Genomic DNA, 26,570 nt, shown 5'->3' with positions numbered 1-26,570 from the left:
CTTTGAAGTAGAAACATTCCTCCAACACCAAGAACAAAAAGGATACCCTGAGTATCTCACCAAGTGGCACGTGCGTCCTCTCAAGGAAGCCACTTGGATTTTGGAAGCGGAGGCATGCAAATGTGGTAAAGATGCCTTCGCCATCTAGCTCAAGGAGAATCCCACTAATCCTTCTAACGCCCCTTGAGCCTTCCTAAACAAACGGCTCTCAATCATAGACCCAGTAACACCACCACTCCTCAGATGTACTTGAGTCAAGGGTGGACTCACATGGTAACCCAAACAATAAACCCAAATAGTCTCTACCAAGTCTAGATGGGCAGACATTGACGAACTTGCTAGAAAAAACTATGTTAATACCCCCAAGTCCTAGTGTGGCAGGCACTGACCAGTTTGATAGCATAGGCTATGTTAAGACCTTGCGAATATCTCACCAAGTCCTAGACCGTGGCCAACTTGTTAGTAAAAAACTGTGTTAAGACTCAGACGAGTCAAAATAAATGCTACCCTTAGATTGCTGAGGGCAGCAATCTATCAAGTGGGGGTGAGTGTAAGGGCTTTATAACTATACTATGGAGTTATCACCGAAAACACCTATATAGGGAGTAATAGTGACTTTGAGCCCCGCTTGGTTTCCACTCTACGTGTAATTCCCATTCAAGAGCTTAGTACTTGAGTATAAATGTAATTGAGTAACGTTAGTATTCAATAGTTAGTATTTGTGTTTACAAATACACCATTTTTTAGGAGCTTAGTAGTAATATAGTGACAGACATTCTTTCCTTGCTGCTCAAGTTCACGAAGCGAAAGCAGCAGCATCAAGGAGACATCGATCGGTCTGCACGCGCACATACGCCATGGCTAACTGGAGCCCTTACGATAACAATGGGGGGTAAGCACCTTACATTCTTCCCTCTCCTGTTGAAGCTCTGTCCTACAATCCGCCTAAAAGCTTGTGCTTCGAAAAGAAAAATGCTTGTAGTGTACTCTGCATCATAACGTACCGACTTTACTCTCTCAGTTGTGCCATTAGATATTTTTCACTAATCTCAGTTCTTTCTATCTGGATCTGTCATTTTGAATGCAAACATCATTTCCTGGCTTTTCATTGAGATAAAAGAAGCAAGTATATCATGGGAAGCATGGCTTGCAGGCAGGAAAAATTGGCATCGTGCAGGTTGTCAGGGTCCGAATGACCTTGGTTTTAGAAACTGTAGTTATGCAATCTATTTTTGACAGAGAAGTTTCCTGTTGTACCTTGGGGAGCCAAGGATTTAGAGTAGATGCATTTGTCATTCTTGGTTGTTATTCGACATTTTCAGATCAGAGTTTTCGAGGCTCTCACATGTCTTGTGCTGACTTTAAAGGCTTTCGAAACTATATAGGACGGACTGTGGTTAAGGCACTAACAAAAAGGAGCTCCTAACAGTCACCCATATAGTGATGTGCTCAAAAAACTGGTCGTGTAGCTGCAGGAAGGACTTGTCCATGCGACAAATAATACATTGATGCCTCTTCAAGACCGTTAAGAATTTAATTTGTGAATGGCCTTGGAAGAGGCTGCAGGGGTACTCAATTTCTTATTAAAGGGTAATAGGGTTAGAAGGTTTGAGTAAGGTGTGCAAACCTACTCTCTCTTGCCATGTCTCCTTAGTGCTGCTCCCTTTTATTTTGGGTGATGATCTTGCAATGCTTGTGTTAATTCTCATAATTGACATTACCAACAGTCAAACTTTGACGTCAACCCCAGTAAGATTCTGTTTTCATGCTCATTGTAGGAGACTGTTTAGAGAGCAGAGTATTAGTGGCAGATCACATGACACGAGAACGAGCCGGTTGCAATGCAAACGCAAGAAAAATAAGATGTCTTTGAAGGAAAATAATTATGATCTACCTGTGAGCAGTTGATTTGTTGAAAACAAACACTATGTGCATGAAAACATTAGGGGAAAAACGTATATGAAAAAGAACTTTCAGTTGTGACCTTCTGCTTTGGAAGGGGGGCATGTAAGATCTGAAAAAGTAAGGTGAGAACACGAAGCTGAAAAAGAATTGCACAAAGCTGAAGGTGTGTACCTAGTGTTTATGTCACTAAACAATGAAAGGTTAAGGAGAAACATTGACAAAACACACATGCTGCTGACAATCTTTCTAGTCATAATGTGACTTGTGAGTGGGCTCCATGAAGTCTGAGACTTGAGTTGTGACTTGTATTCTCTTTCTTCACATCAGCTTTACACTCTTATCTCCCGTAGCATACACACACTTCAGCTGTATACAGACTGCAATCATGACTCACCTCTCTGTTTCTCTGCCTTATTACGAAATCAGAATTCTACATTCAATTCTGAAATTTGAAATTCCAATTTGCCGCGATTTACAAGAAAATCTCTTTTTGTTTGGCTAAGCTTCATCCATCCCATTGTAGATTGAGAGAGACTGCTAGTGATTGTCAAAAATTTTGGATTTGTGTGGGAAAGGACAACATACATGCGCATGCTAGTATTATGGCCATACTTCTGATGTCATTTTGTTGTGTATGAAGGATGCATTCTTAGGTTGAAAGGTTTTGGTGTGGAAAATGTGCTAAATACACCACAAAATAGAGGAACATGTGATTTGATCCTTGTTCTTTTGGTGGTCATAAGTATTTCATGTAAATTGTAGATGATTTTACTAGAATTACTTGTGTTTCTTTACTCAAGGCTAATTTTAAAGCCTTCACTAAATTTGAAGAGTGGTGTACCTTAGTGGATAATCAAAGTAATAAAAGTTTGAAAATGTTAAAAGCTCACAATGGAAAGTTGTTTGTTAGTGAACTCTTTAATGGACTTTGTGGGAGAAAAGGCATTTGGCAAAATTTCACCCCCTATACTTCTCAACAAAATATGGTAACAGGAAGGAAAAATTGAGCTATGATGGTGAAGGCAAGATCCATGATAGGCTTTGCAAATATTTCAAAGAATTTTTGGGGAGAGTCAGTTAATACTTCTGTTTTTATTCTTAACCGTGTTCTTGCTAAAGCTATTCAAGGTAAGACTCCATGGGAAGCCTTTACAAGTATAAAATACTGTTGTCGAAAACCTTGCACTACAAGGCGAGCCTTGTATTTATCCAAAGTTCTATTAGCTTTTAATTTGGTCCTAAAGATCCATTTGGGCTTGATGACTTTCTTGTGGGTTAGACAATCCACCAAGGTTTGAGTCTCATTGATTGCCCTCAAGCTTCTTTCCATGGGCCTCTCGCCATTGGGGATGCTTTAGAGCTTCTTGTTAACTCTCTAGATCAGATTGTATAATTTGCCATAAAGACAAACACAAATGAAACATTGGGTGCAAGTCGTGCATATATTTTAGGGCTCTCCGGAGTGGAATCCGGTGGAAGGATCCCCAAATCCCATATGGTTTGATGGTATTAGTAAGGTAATGGGTCTCATGGAGGAGGCCTAAGTATTCAACGCTCTATAGATGGGTCTAGAATGGGTTGCAGACTTTGCTCAAAAGACACTGTCTTTGATGTGGAAGGAGGATGGCTCAACTTAGAGGTCGGTGCAGTGCTATGTACAATATCCCTCTCATAAAAAATAACATCTCTTTCGATTGTTTGAGGATGGAACAAATGATAGGTTCTCCCCTCAAAAGAGTAGCCAACAAAAATCAAGAGATTAGCTGGGGGAGTGAGCTTTTCTATCTTATCATTAGGAGTGTGCGTGTAAGGATGATATCCAAAGACTATGAAGTGGGAATTGACAGGCCGAGTGCCAAAAATGCCTCGAAGGGAGTACATTGAGGAATTGTTGCAATTGAGCAGTGGTTGAGGATGTAGTATGTACACCGAAGTGTTAACAACCTCAACCTAAAGGTGCTTAGGAAGCTTTGCTTGCGAACAACATAGAGCGTGCCATGTTTATCAATGTTTGGTTCCTATGCTCTATGGCTTCATTTTGAGAGGGGGAGTTAGTAAAGGTAAGCTAGCATGAGATGCCATGCTCATGGAAACTCCATGAACTTGTGGGAGATAAACTCACCATAAGAATTTATACATCCTAAAAATGACAACCAATTTGATTATGTATGAGGAGCACGCATGATGAGAAGTAGATGAATGCGTTAGATTTATGCTTTAAAAAATATATCCTCATGTATCTAGAAAAATCATCCACAATAAAAAAGAAGTATAGCACACCATTAAGGGTAGGAGTGGATGTTGGCTTTCAATCTAAGAGGTGTCTCAAGTCTACGTGTGAGTTTGGAGCGTGGACTACTAAAGAAATGGAGTGCTATGTTGCTTCTTGAGCTAACAAGTTAGACAGACATCCATGGACAGTTTTAGGAGGGGAAGACCCTCAACCATCTGATAGTGTGACAACTCATGGAGTGAGTCATACCCAAGGTGTCCTAAGCAATAACTATGATTATTGTAAAGAAAATTGCTTGGTCTTGGGCAAAGTTGTTGAACGGACAAGCTTATCCCATGTTGGGGGATATAGTAGACATTGTCTAGCAAAGTGAGATCTTGCCCCTTGTCAATATCAAACTTGATGTGACCTAGACAATGGATTTTGACTGAGGAGTTATTGCCATGCCAGACATTCCCAGTTGTAGGGACTTGGGAGAAAAAAATGTCTTGGATGGGGGTCATATGATCCATGATCCAAATGAGAGAAGAGCACCCGATTGGATAGAGTGGGCCTTTACAGTCACCTCTTCAGGAAGCACCTCGGGAATGTGGTCTAATCTTGAAGCCTATGACGTCTCCACAAGGACGAGATGAGCCTCATGTCTAGTAGACTAGCTAAACATGACCTCTAGAGTTGAGAATGATATTGGTTGTGGTGGTTGATCGATAGTAGTGTGGGTCTGGCCTTGCTAGTGTCCTTGAGTTTGATTGCCACTACCTTGCCTCGTCCCTTGTTGAGGTTACTCAGTTGAGGGGTTGGGGTTTCAGTATTCTGTTTTGGTTGTGTGTCTCTTGCCTTTGATCGACACTCCTCGTTAAAATGGCTAGCCATTTGACAACGTTGGCAATACTTGTTTTTCTTTGGTACATCATGTGAAAACATGGGATCTAGAGCATGGTAGCTATGGAGGCTCGTAGACATAGACCAAACTCATATGTACTTCGACATTACAGAGACAAAGTGACTTGATTGAAGGACACAAACCAAGCAGTAGGTACAATAAACTGAAAAGCAAAATGATAGTGACATTGTATTCATCTCCTATGAAAATGACAAGCAAGTACAATGTTAAATAGAGTTGGGTAGGTGACAATCTTTCCCTCTATGCCTATGGGATTCCTGCAGCTTGTATGTCCTCAGCCCATTTGCTCTTACAAAGAGGCAGCATGGATGTGATTGCAAATCTCAACACCCCTTCTCAATCACAACCAGAAGTACAAAGTGTGTAGAGGCTTTAGTGAAAGCAACACTTGCAAAGTGTGGGCACACCATAAACATGGCAAAACACTAGAGGCAAACTTTTAAGCAGAAAACCAATACAAACATCTTTTTCCATTTTAATGTTGATTCTTGCAAGCTGGGTTAGAAGTCATTCCATGTAATTTAGATGTGTGGCAAGTGGTGTACCGGACTTCATGTCAAGCCTGAAAAATTCAATCAAGAGACCATACTTTGATGACTTAGACTGTGCACCAAATGAGGTGTCCAGTCTCTTTCATGTATCATGTGAGGTCACATAGTTATCCACATTGTGGATGTAGCTATCGTCTAGCTCCAGTTTGATAATGGCCTGAGCCTTATCATTAAACTTTTGCCAAGTGATTGCTAGATCCGCCTCACGAGGCTTCTTTTCTTTACCACTTGTGATGGCCCAGAGATCCTTCTTCATTAGGATAAGCTTGATGCAGGTTTGCTAGGTGTGAAACCTGACCCCCTTCAAGCGAATTGTTGGAGAGTCCTTGCCCATGTTGGAGTTGCAGGAACAACAGCAAATCAGCTCCAAAATTCTCAGATTTCAGTAGCAGAAGAACGTGCTGACAAGCACAAGTGCCCAAAAAGCACTAAGTGACTAATATCAAGGGATACTTGTGGAGCCAAATGCTTGGAAAATCTTCAATAGGTCTTTAAGAACTTCAAGGATCTTCAATGTTGTATTCCCCTCCTTGATTTGATGTTGGAGTAGCCCAAAAAATCTCAGATCTGATGTAAGCCAAAGTTGACACAAGTGACAAGAGTCACTGGATAAGTGTCAAGAGACACTATGCTTGAATCTTCTTGAAATGCTTCCAAATCTGCCAAGAACTCCCCTCCTCAATGATTTGATGTGAGAGTATGTGTTGGAACTTCAGTATTTAGTCACATCAGAGTGGCAATGGACTGATTTAAATGTCAGGCGAGAGAAAATGTAGTAAAGGATGAGCTTGGAGTTGAGAATGGCTATGGAATCTTTTAGGGTTTAGTAGGCCCGACTGTATTTTCAGCTATTGCAGCACGTATACTAAGTATTATAGGGAGATTCTTTGTGAGGAGTAAGCTTATTCCATGGGCTCCAAATGCCCTATGCAAGTTGTCAAGATTGCGGTGCATACAGGAGCTGCCAGCTGTACAACAGGAATACGCGCAGGTCTGGACAGCGACTGACAAATTACAGAATGCTGAAGTTATCACCGATGTTAGGGATTGAGGTGCTGAGATGAAGCGCCCTGATGTATAGAGCAATCCCTTAGAAGAAAGTGTGTGAAGTTAAGGCTTGTATCAAGAGATTTGAGAGCTCCATCAGAGGTAGGTACTATGTGGCTATGGCTGCCATGGAAGGTTGATGAAGATAGGGTTGAGAAATGAGGTCATTAGTTAGGCTTGAGTTGGGCAATGATGGAGGAGAGCAGAGAGAGCAGAGAGAGGACCTGAGACATGCTAAGCCATGCTCAGCTGCGCTCTGATACCATGTGAAAACACGGGATTTAGAGCATGGCAGCTATGGAGGCTCGTAGACATAGACCAAACTCATATGTTCTTGGACATGACAGAGACAAAGTGACTTGACTGAAGGACACAAACTAAGCAGCAGGTACACTAAACTGAAAAAAGCAAAATGGCAGTGACATTGCATTCATCTCCTATGAAAATGACAAGCAAGTACAATGTTAAATAGAGTTGGATAGGTGACAGTCTTTCCCTCTATGCCTATGGGGTTCCTGTAGCCTGCATATCCTCAACCCATTTGCTCTTACAAAGAGGCAGCATGGATGTGATTGCAAATCTCAACACATTGTGTTGCTTGGGTTTTAAGGATGACTAGGAGTTCCCTTTGTCAAAATTGTGTGACGGGACGGTATGCTCTCATACCATATCAGAGAGACAAAAGGGTTTGGGGGATAAACATAATGTGTACAATGAACATTGAGATAAAGAAGAAACTTAGAGAAAAATACAAAAGAAGAAGAAGAATGATGAATCATTGAATCTTGCTAAGTGAATCAAGCTGATACAACGAAGCCGAAGCCCTAAAGATGACTGCACTATCTTATTTGATTATGGACAGCTCCTGAAGGGAATCTACACAGTGAAGGGAGCGAAATGCAATCCTCTAGCAATAGCATATAGAAGGTAATGTTGGATGGTGAAAGAAAGGAAGCTAGTTGTAGAGGGAGCGAAACACAATCCTCAAGAGTTGTCAAAGATGGAGGATATATTGAAATCTCTTTGAGATGATGGCTGCTGTCAAGGTGACTGTTCAGCAGCTAGCTAGAGAAGAAAATGCAAGAATATCTGATGAAGATATCTTTGCTCAAGGGCTGTAGACAAGTGACTACTGGGCAGCCCTTTAGGAGTGTAGAAAACACAAAAACATGTGTACATGATGTAGGGCTGATAAAGAGGGTACAACTTGTTGTAGACGGCTTGAAATTGTTGTAAACACAAGCTTGTTGATGACGCCGTAGGAGGGTTGACATCAGATGATGTAGTCTACAAAACGCTAGGTGGAGGTGGATGCAGAAGCCATGAACCATAATATTCTCCTCGTGGGGTGTGAAAGGCAATGGAGAGGATGGAGAGAGGAAAGAAGAATATGGAAGAGTGTGACAGTTTTAAATGGAATGAATGATCGAGTGGTGTGTAGAATGAGGGAAGTCAGTGCCGTAGTTATAGGCACACATTGTTTGGAATGGCTCCCACTTAAGTCTCTTAGGTCGTGCCTCGACTCTCTCGGGTGGCTCTCGGACACTAATTGTTGATCCAAATAAAGTCTTTTTGGGCTGTACTAAATGACTTGATTTCTCGACACACTTGTGTCTCACTAGATTGGTTTTGAGTTTGGTTTTGTCTTTGGCTTCGATTTTGAGGTTTCTTGCCTTGTCCTAGTTGCTTCTTTTGAGAAGAGACAACAAGAGTCTCCCTTGTAGAGGAAGCATTGTGAAATTGATGAGCTGAGTGTAACATGGTAGTTGACACTCAAGTTCATAGGCATGGTGGGCTATCAGATCACCTACTACACAAAATGGAAGTATTTTCTAGGCAGCTTGTTTAGAGACAATGTGGCCTGGTCATCAGTGGGACTTAGGAGCCCTTGTAGTGGAGAATTCGGCAAGTAGTCTCACTGATACTCAGTCGATACGACCTTAAGGTCATCCAGGTCAATGATTTCTAAGTTTTGAAGCTTATGGTTGAGATTTATACGATGGGTCCTATCTCGTGGGTCGTAGCTCGAGTTGCATAGCAGTCAATGAAATGTTCCTACCACTTTGATACTAGGTCAAATTGCTATAGTTGTGAGTGGAATTTAATTAAGAGACCTTGCATTAGCTCGATGACAGCGGAGGCATTTCTAGCCTTCCATGAGTGGCCCTTGAATAAAGGTCTCACAAGTTATGTGAGTTAAGGACATTCCTCCTCACATTTGACTAAGTAGTGCAATCAAAATGAGTCTTGTTAGTAAATGCATGCTTGGTTGAGGAGGATGAAGAATTATGAGGTGTTTGAGTGCAAGGAGAATAGTAAGGGGGTAGGGAGGGGGATAGGGTCTGTAAGTAGAAAAGTTGAACCCATGGGTACTTGTGGAGTAGGCACAGGGAGACTCAAACTTTGCACAACTGTCGGCTCAGGTATAATAGCATAACCAGATGGCCCATTAGGAATTGCTTTGGAGGCAAACTGTGGTATCAATTGGTTGTCACTTGGGTGTGCAAGGGTAGGGATCCCATGCTATGAATATTCCAAAGGCATTTAAGGTGGAGGTTGAGCCTTGCCCAAAGGTGCATGAGCACCACCCAGAATGGAAGATGAGATTGGTGGGTGTAATATGCCACGCATTCTTGATGAGAGTGTGTTAAAATAGCATTTGGGTTAGACCCTTGGCTCTATCAGGTGGTGCTTGTGTTGCTATTGGATCTTCATCATCTCTCTCTCTAGTGTAGTCTTTGTGTTTGGTACCCTTGCATCCTCGGTCAGTGTTCAACTTTGATCTACTCAACTTTCTGGATTGTCACCCCTCCTTCTATAGGTATAGTATGTGGGGTCGGTGTTCGAAAAAAATTAGTAAGGTGATTGTCTGCCCCCTCTCCATTGGATGCTGGACTAGAGTAATGATGTGTGGAACCTTTGGATCTTAAGTAGGAACTAGCCCAAGCGGTGCTCATTTGGGGACTCTATGACTAGTCTCAGGGAAGTGTCCACTGTCACCTTTGAATAGTGTGGGGTCTTGCCCCAAATGTGGGCTTTGTGTGTGCAAATGTAGTACTCTTCTGTCTTCGCCTCCTCCCTGCATAATTTAATCCTCTCGGCCCTAGGGATGGGGGCTGCTTTCCCTTTCTTGACCTCAAGCTGGTGAGAGGACAGCTTGAGCTAGCTAATGGCTACTCGCATCTCATGTGGCATGTATATATCTACGTATTTGGGTCTCTTAGTGAAACAATCTATTGTTCTCCTCATGAAGCAATCCCTATAGTATGACATCTTCGTGGGGAGGGGCTACCGGGGTGAGATTCATGTATGTTGTAGGTGTAGCTGATAGAGATCTTGTGGCATGATCAAGTTCTTCTCAGTGCAAAAGAGGTGTACAGAGGGGGAGTCAGGGTTGTATTGGAAGGGCTGGGAGGCGGGAGGGGGTCTGCGTCAGTCCCATATCTTGCAAATCACTACTCTACGTATGTATACCATGAGCTCTCATGTCTTACTTGTACTAGTTGTCTTGAATCCTCGAAAGCTCTCCTAGTCAATGATATAGTACAGAGCAAAATGTAATGTGCAACATGATGCCCAGGCGGCACCATCATGTCTAGCTCCATCTTGTTAAGATCAGTGGGTATAATGTGCCATATATTCTTGATGAGAGATGTGTATAGATAGCATTTGGGCTAGACCCTTAGAACTATGAGGCATTGCTTGCGTCAATGGCAAATCTCCATCCTCTCTCTTTGTAGTGTAGGCTCTGTGTCTAGTACCCTTGCATCTTTGGTTGGCGCATAGCTATGATCTACTCAGTTCTGTGGACTGGCACCCCTCTTTGTGTAGGTGTAGTACATGTGGTTAGTTTGGAAAATATTAGTGAGCTATGATTATCTGCCCCCTCTTTGTTGGATGTCGGGCTAGAGTAATGATTGGGGACTACATGACCAGTCTCAGGGATGAATAGTGTGGGGTATCTCACCGGAATTGTATTGTAGGCCTTACATGTGCAAACATAATACTCCTCACTGTCCAGCTCCTCCTTGTATAATCTGCAAATACTCTTGGCCCTAGGGATGAGGACTGCTCTCCCTTTCTTGATCTCAAGCTGATGAGAGGAGAGCTTGAGCTGGTCAATGGCTACTCGTGTCTTATGTGGCACGTATATATCTAGGTATTTGGGTCTCCATCTATTGTTCTCCTCATGAAGTGGTCCCTGTAGTATGACATCTTTGGGGGGAGGGATTGCTGGGGTGAGATCCATGTATCTTGCTAGAACTATATTGTAGGCCTTGCATGTGCAAATGTAGTACTCCTCATTGTCCACCCCCTCCTTGTATAATCTGCAAATCCTCTCGGCCCTAGGGATGGGGGACTGCTCTCCCTTTCTTGATCTCAAGCTGATGAGAGGAGAGCTTGAGCTGGCCGATGGCTACTCAAGTCTCATGTGGCACGTATATATCTAGGTATTTGGGTGTCTCAATTAAACAATCTATTGTTCTCCTCATGAAGTGGTCTCTATAGTATGACATCTTCGGGGGGGAGGGGGGGGATTGCTAGGGTGAGATCCATGTTTCATCTGTAGCTGGTAGAGATGCTGTGGCGCGATCAAGCTCTTCTGAGTGCGAAAGAGGTGTATGGAGGGGGAATTGGGATGTATTGGAAAGGGGGGGTGGTCCATGTCAATCCCATATCATGCAAATCACTGCTCTACCTATGCATGCCATAAGCTCTCATGTCCTCCCTGTGGTAGCTTTCTTGAATCCTTGAAAGCTCTCCTAGTGAATGATACGCAATTCTTCAATTGGTGTATAGTTCTGATCTACTCAGCTCTTTGGATTGTCACCCCTCTTTGTGTATGTGCAGTGTTTGTGTTAGTGTTTGGAAAAAATCAATGAGCTATGATTGTTTGTTTCCTCTCTATTGGATGTTGGATTGGAGTAATGAGGCGTGGATCCTTTGGAACTAACCCAAGTGTTGCTCATCTGGTGACTCCATGACTAGTCTTAGGGAGGTGTCACCTCTGAATACTGTGGGTTATGTCACCTGAATTGTACTATAGGCCTTGCATGTGCAAATGTAGTGCTCACTATCCACCTCTTTCCTACATAATTTGCAAATTCTCTTGGCCATAGGGATGGGGGCTGCTTTCCCTTTCTTGATCTCAAGCTGATGAGAGGAGAGCTTGAGCTGGCTGATGGCTACTTGCATCTCATGTGGCATGCATATATCTAGGTTCTTGGGTCTCTCAGTAAAACCATCTATTGTTCTCCTCATGAAGTGGTCCCTTTAGTACAACATCCTTGGGGGAGGGGCTAGCAAGGTGAGATCCATGCATGCTGTATGTGTGGCTGATAGAGATCTTTTTGCATGACTAGGTTCTTCTCAATGTGAAAGAGGTGTATGGAGGGGGAGTTAGGGTTATATTGGAAAGGTTGGGGGGGTGAGGGGGATGGGAGGTGGTCCATGTCAATTCCATGTCCTGCAAATCACTACTCTATGTGTGCATACCATGAGTTCTCATGGCCTACCTGTGCTAGCAGCCTAGCTGTCTTGAATCCTTTAAACCTCTCCTAGTCAATCTATTTGGGTGCATGCCTTATACTTTGTATATAGAGTTGGTCTAGAAATGGGCCTTCCTTGTCATAGGGGATGTTGCAAACTCAGCCCTAAGGATCTTATGTGGTACTGATGATCTGGTATGGATCATCTACGATAGCATGATAATCTTTTCTCTTGATCTATATTTATAGATATGTAGCCAGGCTAGGGGTCCAAATAGGTGCTCCATATATCATGGTTGGGGTGACCAATATGTCGGATAACCAACGCCATTTGTGGGGCTCATGGAAGTGTGCTTGATGGCATTCTCTCTCTAGCGTAGGTAGAGCTGCATATCCTCGTGTGAGTTGATCTCGGGCTGCTTGTGCCATGGTGAATCTTGTAGTGAGCATGGTCAATGCGACCCCTACAAATATATGAATCCACTACCTCCACCAAGGTAATTGTGAAAATTTTCACCCTTGAAACGTTGTGTTTCACCTTTCAACAAGTTCTAGGCGGAATGCCAAGTGAAACGGTTGAATAATATGTATGAGATAGTTTCTTTATAAACAATGATTTCCAACTTACACATTTATACCGTGCAAATCCTTTCATGTCAACAAAACGTCATCTTTTTTTGGGTACATAAGATTAATAAGGACGGTATCCTATACCTTTAAAAAAGCAAGGAAAAACAATTTTTATCCATTTTAAAAACATGCTTCACTCAGGTGTTTCACTTAGGGTGTTTCATGTTTCAATGAACTGTTTTAGGCTTTTCAGCACCAGCAAAACATGTTTCAAGGTTACCATGACCTCCACCTATCCTGCTCCTAGAGTGAAGATTGATGTCCTCTGTATTGGAGCCTATGTGTGGAAGATCAAGGTCTTGGTTTTCCCAACATTAACAATCAATCCATTCTGTGTGCAGAAGTCATATAGGGCATGGAAATGTTGTAGACTCTCGTGTGACTCAGAGACCAAGACAATATCATGAGCGTAAAGTATAACAAAGACTAGTGTACCTGCTATGTCCACTCTATCTCCTTCTCGTATGATGTGCTCCTCTCTTTTGGCTATGTAGAGTCCAAAGAGTGTTGTGGAAAGAGGGCATCCATTGACCATGCTTCATGTCAATGGTGCTAGAGACCACATCTAAGAGTCCTCTTGGGCATTTGACTCAGCATCCCACCCTCTCGTACAAGACATAGATGCCGGAGATCATGTTTGATGGGATCCAGAGTGTTAGTAGTCCCTGTTGTGTCAAATGCTTTGCAAAAGTCCACAAAGTAGCAATAGACTCTCTTCTTCGTGGCGCCTACTCGATTATACATCTCAAGGTGAAGATGTTGTTTGCTGTAGAGAACCCTCACTTGAATCTAGCCCGCCTCAGAGCTCTCAATCCCCCTCTCTTAGTGGAGGCGCTCAACTCAGCCTCCATCAAAACTCCATAGATCTTCGTTAGTGTGTTGCCCACCATAATGGTCTTGTAGTTTCTTGGGTCTAGAGGGTCTCTAGGTTTGTGGATAGGCATAATTGTGTGCATAGTCCACTCGTATGGAAAGGCTCCTGCTAGTGCTCCTTTAAACATAATGGTGAGAAGGGGAGGACCAATATATCCATTGCATAAATAAAGTGCTCCTTGGTGTACATGTATGATCCATCAATTGTCCATGTGTGCCACCCCTGTTGCGGTTCCGCTGCTGTCAGTGGACTGCGCCACGTTTGATGCAGGCCCCTGTCTCGTTTCGCCATACTGCCGTTGCACTCCGGCCAATTCTCCTGGGCGTTGACGGAAACAAGTATTGCGAGTCCTTGCTTTTGTGTGTTCGCCTGCGCCGTTTCTGCCTTCGGCGAGCTCTGGCCTTGTCCTCCTGCGCGCTCTATCCCTGCACGCCTGCCACCTGTAGTCTATACCTGCCTTTCGCGACCTCGGCCCGTCAACGCCTGCAACCTGTTCGTGTGACGTCCTGAGGGTCGTCCTCCGCCGTGTGAGAAACCAGCTTACAGGGGTGCAGATTTCTAACTCAGCCGACAGCGATCTGCACTGTGCGTCAGTCCTCCTTCGAGATCAGATCGTCATACAAGATGGCTGGTTTGGATCTGGATTTCATCGACCAAACGGTGGCAGCACTTGGCCCGGATTCTGATGCTGAGGAACCTGAGGATATGGTTCCGTGCACCGAAGAGATGCCCCGGGTAAACGTACCAAGCATACCTCGGAAGAGATAGGTGTTCTTCAGGATCATTCCTATGCGCAGGTTGCTTCGGATTCTGTGGACTCTCAGGATGTTGACTGGGAGCATTTGCTGGAATTTGCCAACACTCTGCTTGGCGAATATGTTCAACATAATCAGGAAGTCTTTTCTGACTCTGCACCTGACGATGTTCTGGAAGCCACCGTGGACCCAAAAACTGTCCTACGCTCCTTTTCGGTGTTTTATGATCGCGCTGTGATACTCTTCTTCACTGGTCGAATCCCGCTGCTTTCCCGTATTCGCCAATGGTTGCAGAGTCTGCTACAAGGGGAATGTGTTGAAGAGATTTTTGTTGGGTCCCGAGGTTTTTTTGAGGTCCTCTTGAAATCTGAGATGCACCGCGCTGCTCTCTTGTCTAAACTGCCTTTGTTTTTTGATCGCCGGTTGGTTCATGTGGTTCCATGGCGCCCGATGGCAGATTTTCAGCGCCTGCTGCAATGTGAATGCCCTGTGTGGGTAGAAGTGGAAAATTGTCCGGCTGTTTATTGGCCACTATTGAAGGATGCTATGGCCGCTGTGGGCACGGTTCTGGTCCCTCCCAGTCTCAGGGCTGTGAATCGCAACCGCTTGTGTATGTTATGGGACACTGCAAGGAAAAGGCCTGCTTGGTTACGCCTAAATTGCTCTGGCATGCATCTGTTACACTTTCGTTTGAAATGGGGCAATTTTGCAGGGCATTGCTTTTCCTGTGGACAGTTGGGGCATTTTATGACCGAATGCCCAGAGCAGCAACACACTTCAGATGTTGGCCATGTTGCGCCGCCCATGGAAGATATGGTGTGTGATGCTCCGTCGCTGGATACTACCCACCCGCCCCAAGTTCTGGCCAAAGGTAAACAACAGGTTTTGGGTCTGGATTCCCGTGCCACTGATTGGGTTGAAGTACGTGCAAAAAAAGGCAACAGGGTTGTTGCTGGCATGGAGAATACTGTGCCTACTACCTCACAAGATTCCATGCGTACATATATGCGCAGGAAGGAAATGTTGTCTTCCGAGCGCTCTGCTCCTGCTATGGTTTCCTCAGCCCCCCGTCCTCAGCCCGCCAGGAAAATGTATTCGGATCGTCCAAAGGGTCCACCTGCTAAGCTGGCTTTTGATACCAGAGGCAACATCATTACCCCGTGGGACCGTCGTTATCCCCATTCCAACCCCAAGCCAGCAGATATGCCGTCTACTTCCAAATCTGGTCCTCAGAACTCTTTTGCGGTGTTGGCGGATTTCTTGGACGAGGGAGTCCTGGACATTCTCGCCGACAAAGTCAAATCAAGGCAAGCTGTGCCTCGTACCTGATTTTGTTTTGAATACACATGAAAAAAGCCACGTGGAATGTGCGAGGAATTTGTTCTCGACACAAGCAACATGCCATGTGGACTGCATTGTATGAGAATCAGTGGGATGTCCTGTGCGCTGTTGAGCACAAGAGTCACGGTGAAGCCGGAAAAGTTGTGGATTGCCATGGCTTTCGTTTGTTCTATGCAGGAACACAGGCCATGCATTATTCGGGTGTGCTCATGATTGTACATGACAAATATCAGCTTGTTCTTATTAAAAATGATGTTCATGGCCGCTTTTTGGTGGTTGAAATTTTATTCGAAGGGGAAATCTTATGGTTACTTGGCCTCTATGCTCCGAATGATTCGGTATCTCGCCGGGAGCTTTGGCAGACTTTGCAGACCTCCTTGTCACTTGGCAGACGGGGCTTCTTCATGGGGGATTTCAATATGTGTGTTGATTCTTCCCAGTCCACATCGGAGCACTCGGTAATGGATGCACCGGAAAGTCGTATGTGGCATGAGTTGGCTCTTGCTGTTCTTAAGCAAGATCTTTGGTCCTGGCTACACCCTTCTTCTACAGGGTTTACTTTCCATTCTGCCCAGTATGCAACAACATGGTCGCGGTTGGACCGTATATATATCATGCAGAATGATGATTTTCTTCCTGAGATGCTCGAAATAAAAGTGTTGCAGCAATATGCCTTGTCGGACCATTTCCCTTTGCAGCTCGAGTTGCTTGCACAACCCATTGCACCTTTCAAGCAATTTCTGGAGAGACTCCCTTTGCGTTTCAACTTGTCCTACTTGAAGCATGCAATTTTTCAGGGCTATATGCAGCAATTGATTGACAGATTCTTCTTGGACTTTTCCTCTCAGGGCATTGCGTCATTTGAAAGATTGCTCTCTAATGTGCAGCGGGTTGCTCGGCAGTATGGGATCTATCATGCCTCTCTTTGTCGGCAGCGTCGACAGGCAGCGGAGGACCTGCTGGTTTTGGTTCGTCTCTCTGTTGGTGGACACTCCGGATAATGCATTTCTGCTCGCACTGGCCATGCGGTTGGCCGATCTTATTAAAGAATTCCAGTTGAAATCATATCAGCAGGCCAAATTGCAACATCTGACAGAGACTTTGCAAGATAGTGCATGTCAGACCCATAAGTTCTTTCGAGCTCTCCACGCCTCTCCTGCTCCAGAGAATATGACCAGACTTGAGGATGCAGAAGGCCACCTTATCCTGGATCCACAGACTATTGTGCATATGTGCAGGAATTATTTCCGCGACCTTCTCGGTTCCACTTCTCCACCCTCAGCCCAAATTACTCAGGCCCGTTCGGTTTTTTATGACCTGGTCTGCAATTAGCTTCCGCAGGACATGCAAGCTACTATGGAGTCAGATATTTGTGAGGCAGAGGTTATGGACGTCTTGTTACACTTGCCCAAGGATAAAAGTCTGGGTTGGGATGGTCTCACCAATGAGTTCTTTGAAGCTTTTGCTACCCAACTGGCGAAACCATTGCAGGCTTTGTTTCAGCAGGTGTGGGAAACGGGGATCATGCCTTCCTCATGGAAAGAAGGACTTATTAAATTGCTTCCAAAAGTTCCTTCGCCATCTAAGTTGACACAGTGGCGCCCAATTTCTTTGATGGGTTCAATGTACAAAATCTTTTCCAAAGTAATGGCGAATCGGCTCCATAAGCATCTCCCTGCCTTTGTGCACCCTCTCCAGTATGGTTTCATTAAGGGCCGAAATATTCTTCACAATGTATTGAATGCTCAACTGGCAATTGATTATGCAAGGCATTCTAATCAAGAGGTAGTACTGATTCAACTGGACCTGGAAAAGGCGTTTGACTATCTGGACTGGTCTTTCGTTGCTGAACTTATGTCTGCTATGGGCTTTGGTGCTCGGATGTCTTGTCTAATCTACACCATTAGCGCTGCGGCGTCTTCGCGAGTCATGCTGAACGGAGGTGTTACTGAGCCATTTGTCCTTGCCCGTTCTGTCAGACAGGGGTGCCCTTTGAGCCCTCTATTCTTTGCCCTTGTGACACATCCAGTTCTTTCCATGTTATCTCATATGGCAGCCTCTTCTCAGTTGGCCGGACTGTCGCTTCCTACAGGACAGCACTTCATTAGCCAATCCCTGGCGGATGATACCTTTATGATTTTGCGTGCGGACAAGGATAACCTTCGAAAAGCATTGGATGTTTGGGGTCTCTTTGGTCAGGCGTCCGGCCTTCGTATCAATGCGCTCAAATCAGCCATTCTAAGCTGCACGGAGTCGGATTTGCAGTCCTTGGACTGGCAGGGTCTGGTTGTTCCTCGTGGCTCCATTGTCAGGCATCTTGGGTACCCTTTGGGTGTTGATGTTCCCCCAAAGCAGCTTCTGCAGTGGATTTCTTAGAAAATGGTGGCTAAGTTTATGTATTGGAAGTCTCAGGCCTGGCCCTTCCATGTTCGCCTCAAAGTAGCCCAGACAATTATGTTGCCAATGCTCACATATTTCTTGCCATTGTTGCCCTGGACTACTACGACTCTGAATGCTCTTACTCAGTCTATTCGCTTCATGCTATGGAAGAAGGACTCATTGCATGCAGGTATTTCCTGGATCTCGTGGTCGCATGCGTGCACCCCCAAACGCATGGGTGGCGGAGCTATGTTAGATGCCCAAACTCACATGCAGGCACTCCGTTGGTCTCTTTTCCGCGCCATGTGCTCGGATCATCATCCGTGGGTCGATATAGCCCGTTATTTCCTTGAGGGCCATGGGCTTCTGCATGGCAATACCCAAATCCGGAGTTCTTGGTGGCATGTTCTTAATGCTGATTCGCGGTTCTCCAGTTCTTCTTCATCGCTGCTTACTCATTTGGTATGTTCCTGGAAACACGTCCTTCAGAAGGCTCAGTGGCATCCAACGGAGGATCGCTTAGCTACTAGCTCTTTTCAATTGGAATTACTGGCAGTCTCGCGTTTACTTTCGTGGGAAGGTAAACATGAGCTTAGACCACAATTCAACCGGATGGCACGTTTGGGCTTGTCTTCGGTTGCGGATGCCACCCTTGCCAGTCGCAATGTGCTTATATCGTTTCGTACAGCTAGGAGGCTTTTCAGGATCCCTCGTGGATATAGGCCTTTATGGGAACATCTTTTGAGGGTGCTCCAGAGCAGACAACCCTTTCTTGCCCTTGCTTCGGATCATCCCTGGCAGGATTGGGACCTACAAGGCCAGCTGAATTTAAGCAAAGCTTCTGCTAACCAAGTGTATCATCTTCTGATTAAAGATCATCAATGGCTAGTTACTAAAGCGAATGCTTTATGGGGATTGCGTAAATCCCAGTCATGGTGGAGGGCAACTGTGATGGAGGGCTGGTTGAACAAGACACCCTTTAAATATAAAGTCTTTCTTTGGAGAGTGATGATTGGTGGTCTTCCGCTTGCTTCAGCTCTTTCCAAGCGACGAATCTCCAATGGCACCTGTTTCTTTTGCACCACTACTATGGAATCCGCCTGCCACCGATTTATTTCTTGCCCCGTCGCTAAGAAAGTCTGGTTATTTTTGTCGGCTGTTTGGCAAGGGGTGGTTGGTATCACCCTGCGCCCCTTTGATTGGAATTTTGGCCAGCCCAAATACCCCACTCTGGCACAGCCACATATGAAGCTCATGTATCACTTTCTTCGATATTGGGGTTGTTGGCATAATTGGACCATTCGGAATGCTTTTCTTTTTGACTCCGCCTATAATGTTCAGCGGCATATTGCGAGGCTTAAGGGCCTCTTGTATTGGCAGTTAGCTCTTCTCCACCATTCTGATTTGCTCTCTAGGGAGGACTTCCGTCCCTGGCATATGGCAATTTCCTCCGCGTCCTTGCCATGACATTGTAACTTGTAGTACTTAGAACCTCTTCACATGATGGCTTAGGTTGTCGTCGTGTATCTTGTAATCAAGTTTTTTCGTAATTAATACAATTACCTTTTACGAAAAAGAGAGAGAGAGAGAGAGAGAGAGAGAGAGAGAGAGAGAGAGAGAGAGTGCACATTAGGCAATGGAGATGATGAACATGTGGTAGGAGCGTGACACAAGCAAAAAGAAAAAACTAGAAAATATGTCAATTTTTGGTCAGCAGGCCCAGAATGGCCGTTCCAAAGAGGGAACGTCAGGGAACAGTCTTGGGAACGGCAGGGAATGTTCCCTAGCCCTACAGCTCCTTGGAGGGTTTGGAAGGCATTAGGCCGTTCCTACAGGCCGGAATGGTCATTCCCTGTTTCTATGCCTAGGCTTGTCTAGGTTGAGAGGTGTTAGTAGAGCTCTCTACATTCATCGTCATACCATTTGTTTTGGGGCATGACCCTAGGCCAAGCATGTCCCCTAGCATGTGTGGAGCATGGAATGCTCTAGAGGGCGGTTGAATGTAGGATGGAAGTCAATTGGGAGGTGAGCGTCACCAGAGAAGAGTGTGCTCAAATTGGGTAAGGCCACTTTAGACTCTATACATCTGTCAGCTCGTGTGTAAATAAGGTGGTATGCTGCGTACGTGAGAGCTGGTGCCTGTAGGTGTGGTGAAGAGGCTATGGTGAGACTTGAACTTGAGAGAGAGGGAGAGGCTAGAGAGAGAGAGAGAGAGAGAGAGAGAGAGGGGGGGGGGGGCTTGGGGGAGAGAGAAATACGAAAGAAGGGAAAAAAAAGAAAGGAGAAAGAAAAAAAGAAAGTTGTAGGCTTGAAGGAGAGTGGCCAAAAAGTGCTTAATTTTTCATACTAAATCATACGGATACGTACCGTACCGTATGGATTGTACGGTACGGATTAGTCCGTACTACGTACAGAGACAACCTTGGGTGAGAGATAAGTAGGCATAATGTGTGCCAATCGGGCAGGGAGGGATAGTGATGGATTTGATCATCTCCACTTTCCCAATTGAGCCCAAGTTGTAATCCATTGTACCAGAGCCAGTGGGCTGAAACATGTTGACGTTCCAGATCCTGGCCAGTTCTTCATCCCATTATAGATAACGAGATGGTGCTGTGACCTGAGCGCTAACAAGTGCTGATCATAATGTGTGCTATCTCCTCCCATGTTTGTTGATATCTTGCATGTGCTTGCATGTTTTATCTCCATCACCTGTAGCTTGCGTGGGGTCCTCAAATTCATATGTATTACACTGTCTACTTTGTGTCCTAGTGTTAAAATCTCTCAGGAGAAGAATCTCTCCCAATCCAGAGTAGTGTACAGTGTCATCCGATAGGTCTTGCTAGAGTGACTTCCTATTTGCACCTCCATCTCCATCTCCCTCCTGCTGCTGCACCTCCCCATTAGCATACCTTGACCCATTCAGTGGGAAGCACCATAGTGCGCTGTACAACATCTGACCTCGTGAGATCTCCACCCTCACTCATATACATCGAGCTCCAGGATCATGTGCCATGATACATACCTGATCATGTAGCTCTTATGGGACAAGTATTGCTACTACTTGACCCCCATGTGGTGCCCTGGTGTCTCGCATGGCCTCTGTAAACTGACTCCCAGGTATAACCCTAGACTCTTGGTAGACCTCTCTCTGGGCTCTGATGTGGCTTTGTAATCATGTCTATAAACTGCTTCTCCATCACGTCCTCCATCCCCCTTGGGTGTGCCCATAAGCAGCCACTGCAGTTCCATACTGCCATATGTAACTCTGATATGGGTGTTTCACAGGCCTTGCCATCGATGATGATTCAGCTGTCCCTGTATATTGCCTTTTCTCCTTTGCATGCCTGGATTATCATAGGTATATGAGTCCTTCGGTACTCCACTTGCATCATAGTGAGATCCTTATCAATGAAGATGGGATCTCCTGGTAGCCCCCCTAATATCACTCTCTTTTTCATGAAGGTTGTAAAGCTGCGCGCGCGCGCACACATGCACAGAGAGAGAGAGAGAGAGAGAGAGAGAGAGAGCTCACCGATGAGAGGAGAACTGGGTCTTCCCCCTTTATAGGATTTCATATAAATAAACCATGGGCTTGAACCAAATATAACGGGGTGGGTTTTCTGCAAATTTGAAATTGGATTACCCATGTAATACTAGTAATACTGGGAATCCAGGGTCCTGGTCAGGGCCAAATATGCTACTCCTTTTCTTTTCCCCCTTTTCTTGTATTCTCTTGCTGTGTTGTTCTCTACCACTTTAGTTGAAAACAAATAAGTTTGCTCTTATAAAGCAGTTCTGAGCTGTTACACTTGGCTCATGTTTTACTTGAATTCTTTTTGCACAGAACTGACAAACTTGTTCTTCTCAATCTTCAGAACATGTGTGGCTATTGCTGGATCAAATTATTGTGTGATAGCAGCAGATACACGACTCTCCACTGGTTATAGCATTCTTACCCGGGATCATTCAAAGCTGTGCCAGCTGTGAGTTCAGCTCATACACTCTTTCACTTACTAATAGTAATCACACTGTGACGCATTCATGTCACAAAGTTCAGAGAGTGTTGAGCTTAGGCTTTGTTCAGTGCTGGCTTTTGACGAAGATTCTAAAATTTCAGCTTTTCTTGGTAGGCATGACTGGATGTGAGAGCATGCAGTCAATGTTCTTGATAGATGTAGTTGCTTTAGTAAACTGACCTTAATGTTCTCTCCTGCAGATCTGATAGTTGTATCTTAGCATCATCTGGATTTCAAGCTGATATCAGAGCACTTCAAAAGAATCTGGATGCACAACATCAGGTATGTTCACTCCAACTAAAGCTAATGATTCACTCACACACACACACGTGCGCGTGCGCACGTGCATGCGTGTGCTCAGACACAAATAAGAAGTCTTTTAGGACATGCAAGAACAGGTTTTGGTAAGCATTGCTGTGATGTTTTCTTGGCAAGAGTAGAAAGCTCTCTTCATCAGCAATAGGTCTTCTTGTCATAGCCCTTTAAAGAGCTCGACTTGTCCTTCTCTCCTTTATTTAAGTTTATGTGGTTGGCTGATAACAATCATGCGTGTTTTTGCTCTAAGTAAAAGTATATCAAAGAAGCATGCCCCTTTGTCATGATCAGAGAGGTAAGTAGATTGGATGATGCATGTAAGATTGCACAACTCATATACTGATACTTGTCATCCTCAAGTGTCAGTCTTCTCCACTCCCTTCACCTTTTGGCTTTCAACTCATGCCTTCAAAAAATCTGTACATACTGGCTCTTGATTTTTATACCTTATAACCGTAAGGATAGTTGCCCCAAGTTTCTTCTGCTTTATGAATGTGATGGTGAGGGAAGAAGCTGTGATCTTTAGCCCATGCTAAATATTTGCTCAAAAATCATCCCAAGTAAGTAACTGGAAAATGATGAGGTATATGTACTTTGAAAACTGTCTTTTAGTTGAAAACAGCCACACATACCCTCCTGAGCATACCTGTCTTGACAGTCTCGATCAGCTAGTGTTCCCTCTACACTGCAACAATTAGCTGCTTCTGTACGTAGACCAGCTCAAGAAACAAATCAAGATCGAGGCAAAAATGCAGCAAAACTCTCATGAGGGAGAAGGCAGGCAGCTGAGCTTTACTTCCAGGAGCTGAGAATAAGCATCAGATTTTCGACTTGGTATTGTGGATGGACTTTATGGTTGTGTTTTTTCAAATTAAAAGAATGATGGTTGGTTTTTACAACATATGTTTGTGACAAGGTGCACAATGCAAATAGCAACAGTGGACTCCAATATATTTCACCAAGAACCTAAATACAACATTTGCAGTAGCACTTCTAAATATATAGTAATATCATGATGTCAAAGTGCCCAAAAGTGTACAGGGTTGGTGTCGAAGTGATATATCATTATTGATGATTGATTCCTACAGGAAATAAGTAAATTTGAACTTCCATTCATCTTCTAGCATGGTGTGTTTGTTGAACATCTTGAAAGCTTTCAGTATCTTTAACAGTAAGATCTGATCATCAAGTGATTTAGAAGTTGCAACTTGAGTTAATGAACTTTATGCCTATGTCATGCACCACATTATTTTCCAGACATTTATGGTTTATGTTAATCTTCAGTGCAATTTGTTATCCTTTTTGAAAGCTCAAAACCTATTCCAGGTGAATGAAGCTTTACTAACAAAGCCTTAAATACCTGGAAATAAGGAAAGATAAAAATATGCATGGTTGTTTGTGATATCATGTGAGAGAGAGAGAGAGAGAGAGAGAGAGAGAGAGAGAGAGGAGAGAGGGGGGAGGGAGTGCAAGGGAGGTCTTAAGGATTGTTGTTCCAACAGACCTACCAGCATCAACACAGTAAAAAAATGAGCTGCCCTGCCATGGCACAGCTGTTATCTAATACTTTGTATTACAAGCGCTTTTTCCCATATTATGCGTTTAATGTTCTCGGAGGTCTAGATAGTGAAGGTAAGAAGTGTTTGTTACTTCCAAGGCTGTCTGGTTATTTTTGTTATCTGTGGTTGGTTATCCTGAAGTGTTCCTTCTTGCAATATAGGCTTATTTTAATGCTAATTCTCGTGGTTTGAAGGTAAGGGCTGTGTCTTTACCTATGATGCGGTTGGATCGTATGAACGTGTTGGGTATAGTTCACAAGGTAGTGGCCAGCAGCTTCTTATGCCTGTGCTTGACAACCAGTTACAGGCTGCTAGCCCTCTATTACTTCCTGCTAGGGTGAGTGCTCTATTGCAACGGTTGAATTAACATGACTGTGTGTGAATCGGTAGCACTATGAATTGGAAGTATCTTTATTTTTTGTAACCACAGAAAGAAATCTGGTGTTCTTCATCCCTTGCGATACATATTGATGCATATAGTGGAGCAATATGCATTAGAATGTTGAAAGATGTGAACTAATCAGTCAAGTTTCCTTGTAATAGCACCTTTCTCCTTAATGACTGTGGAAACTGGGATCCAGTGTTGCACACATTCCAGTAGTTTGTATCCAACTTTGGAAAGGATACCAGGCTCTTTGGGGCATCGATATTGGGTCCTACATTGCTGTCCAATGGGCATGCGTGGCCTGCATGGACCACCTGGGGCGTCATGTATTTGTTAGAAACGTTTCTCAAAATCTAGTTCATTATTGGTTTGGCAAGGAAGGGATTCTGATCAACCCTCACAGATACAATAGCATCTGCTAATTAGAGAAAGGGACAGGGATCTGATCAAACATTTCAAATATATCAACATCTGATTAACCCTTCTGAATAAGTAACATCTGATTGGAGAAAAGTTTCTGCTGATTAGAGAAAAGTGAACCGTATATGTGGTGATGAAGTGACATCTGAAAGTAACAAGCTGTGAAAAGGTCTTATTTGACTTCTTGTCAGGGTTGTGGTTCTCATACTGAAAACTTCTAATAACTGTGTCCTTTCTGAACCTTGAAAGATTATGTATCTGGAGTTCTTAACATCTAGTTCTTGTTGTGTTGTGAATAATGCAGGAATCTGCCACTCCTTTAAGTGAAAGTGAAGCTGTTGATCTGATCAAAGATGTGTTTGCTTCTGCAGCTGAAAGAGATATTTACACTGTTTGTTCTGCTCCTTAACCACACATTCATATAAATTTTGTACAGCTCTATCAGATCCTGGGGCTGACCTCTTTTGGGTTTTGTTCTGTTTTGAGTATGCAGGGTGATGGTTTGGAGATAGCAGTAGTGACTGCTGATGGCATTAAACGACAAGTGATGGATTTGAGAAAGGATTAGATGCATCTTTATGGTTCACCTTGAAATACATATTTTGCTTCTACCAACATAGTGAAGCAGGGCATTCAGATGAATCTTTGCTGGATTGCTGAAGAGAAAACAAGCACATTAATTTCACCAATGGCTTGTCTAGTTTTATTTACCATCCAATGTTGTGCTCTCACTTAGTTGGATTAGATATGAGCCTAGAACATGGGTACTTTGGCTGTAGCCTCGATTTGAGGTTTTTGAAATGTTTCAACATACTTGATGATGAATCCTATGGAAAGGTGACAAGAACTCATAATGGTTTCTCCGGTAGTTCCAAAGGTTGAAGGGATGAAAAACGGCAGAAAAATCAAATCATTATCTTGTTTGGGTTTTCATCTTAGTAGGTGGAAGCCAAAAAGTTGCAACAAATATAGAAAATCAAATTGCTTTTATCAATACTATTCATATTCTCATGTTTGCTAGTAACAGTTAATCAAAGAATTTGGATTATTCTTCTGCCAATATATCTGGATTTAAGTGACTTGGGATGTGTCTTGGAAACCAAGGTTTGTCATGAATTGATTCGTCTTTACCTTGAGAACTTATTTGCAATAACGTTTCATCCCCTTAGCCCAGTGCTTAGAGTTGAAGGTGTATCAACTTTTAATTTTTCGAAGTCTAATAAAAGGGTACAATCTGTCCTGCTTCAACTGAACAAAACAGTGTATGCTTGGCGGAAAACACAACCTTTGAATCTCTTATATTTGTGCCTGATCCAGTTCTATGATGCACATGTAGACCGCTTGGATGGTCTATAGAAGTGCTAATGAATACACAGTTTGAAGGTGCACAATCAATGTATTTCCTGTAGCTGTTAGAGTTGTATTTTGGTGATTCGAGGCTATTATAAGCTGAGTGTAGCATGTAGTTCGTAAGTGTGTTTTGTCTGTCAGTTATAATGACTCTACTTTGTCAATATTCCACTCTTGCAAAATTTCTCTATTGTATGTTTTCCTTCTTTATACAAAAATCCTATGAAGTTGTTGCAAGGATTATGTATGCATTTATGAGTCATCTAAAATGAGGATGTGCATGGGCCAGTATACCTACCGACGATGTACCAATTCGTCTACCCATTCACCAACTCCTTCCACAGAACAGTACATCTGATATTTGTGCGGAATACTATTATGTGTTTTGTGGAGTTGACCTTGAGCACAGTATATCTT

At 43.8% G+C, this 26,570-nt stretch overlaps 1 protein-coding gene across 1 annotated transcript; it reads left to right on the top strand.

The window, feature by feature from the left end:
• Positions 1-723: 723 nt before the first annotated feature.
• On the top strand, positions 724-25,800 carry PBF1 (N-terminal nucleophile aminohydrolases (Ntn hydrolases) superfamily protein). Its single transcript, XM_087688390.1, has 7 exons — positions 724-892; positions 21,984-22,091; positions 22,325-22,406; positions 23,942-24,071; positions 24,193-24,335; positions 25,108-25,194; positions 25,297-25,800. Exons 1-7 carry the CDS (start codon positions 858-860, stop codon positions 25,369-25,371), a joined length of 660 nt encoding a protein of 219 aa, XP_087544516.1. The 5' UTR covers positions 724-857; the 3' UTR covers positions 25,372-25,800.
• The last annotated feature ends 770 nt before the right edge of the window (positions 25,801-26,570 follow it).

Source organism: Lygodium microphyllum, chromosome 11 (assembly GCF_053477565.2).
Source record: "Lygodium microphyllum isolate KBCC chromosome 11, Lygodium_microphyllum_v1.1.10, whole genome shotgun sequence".
In the NCBI taxonomy this organism is placed as follows: Eukaryota; Viridiplantae; Streptophyta; class Polypodiopsida; order Schizaeales; family Lygodiaceae; genus Lygodium; species Lygodium microphyllum.
Note: the sequence above shows the minus strand (reverse complement) of the source record. Positions and strands in the feature narration are given on the sequence as shown.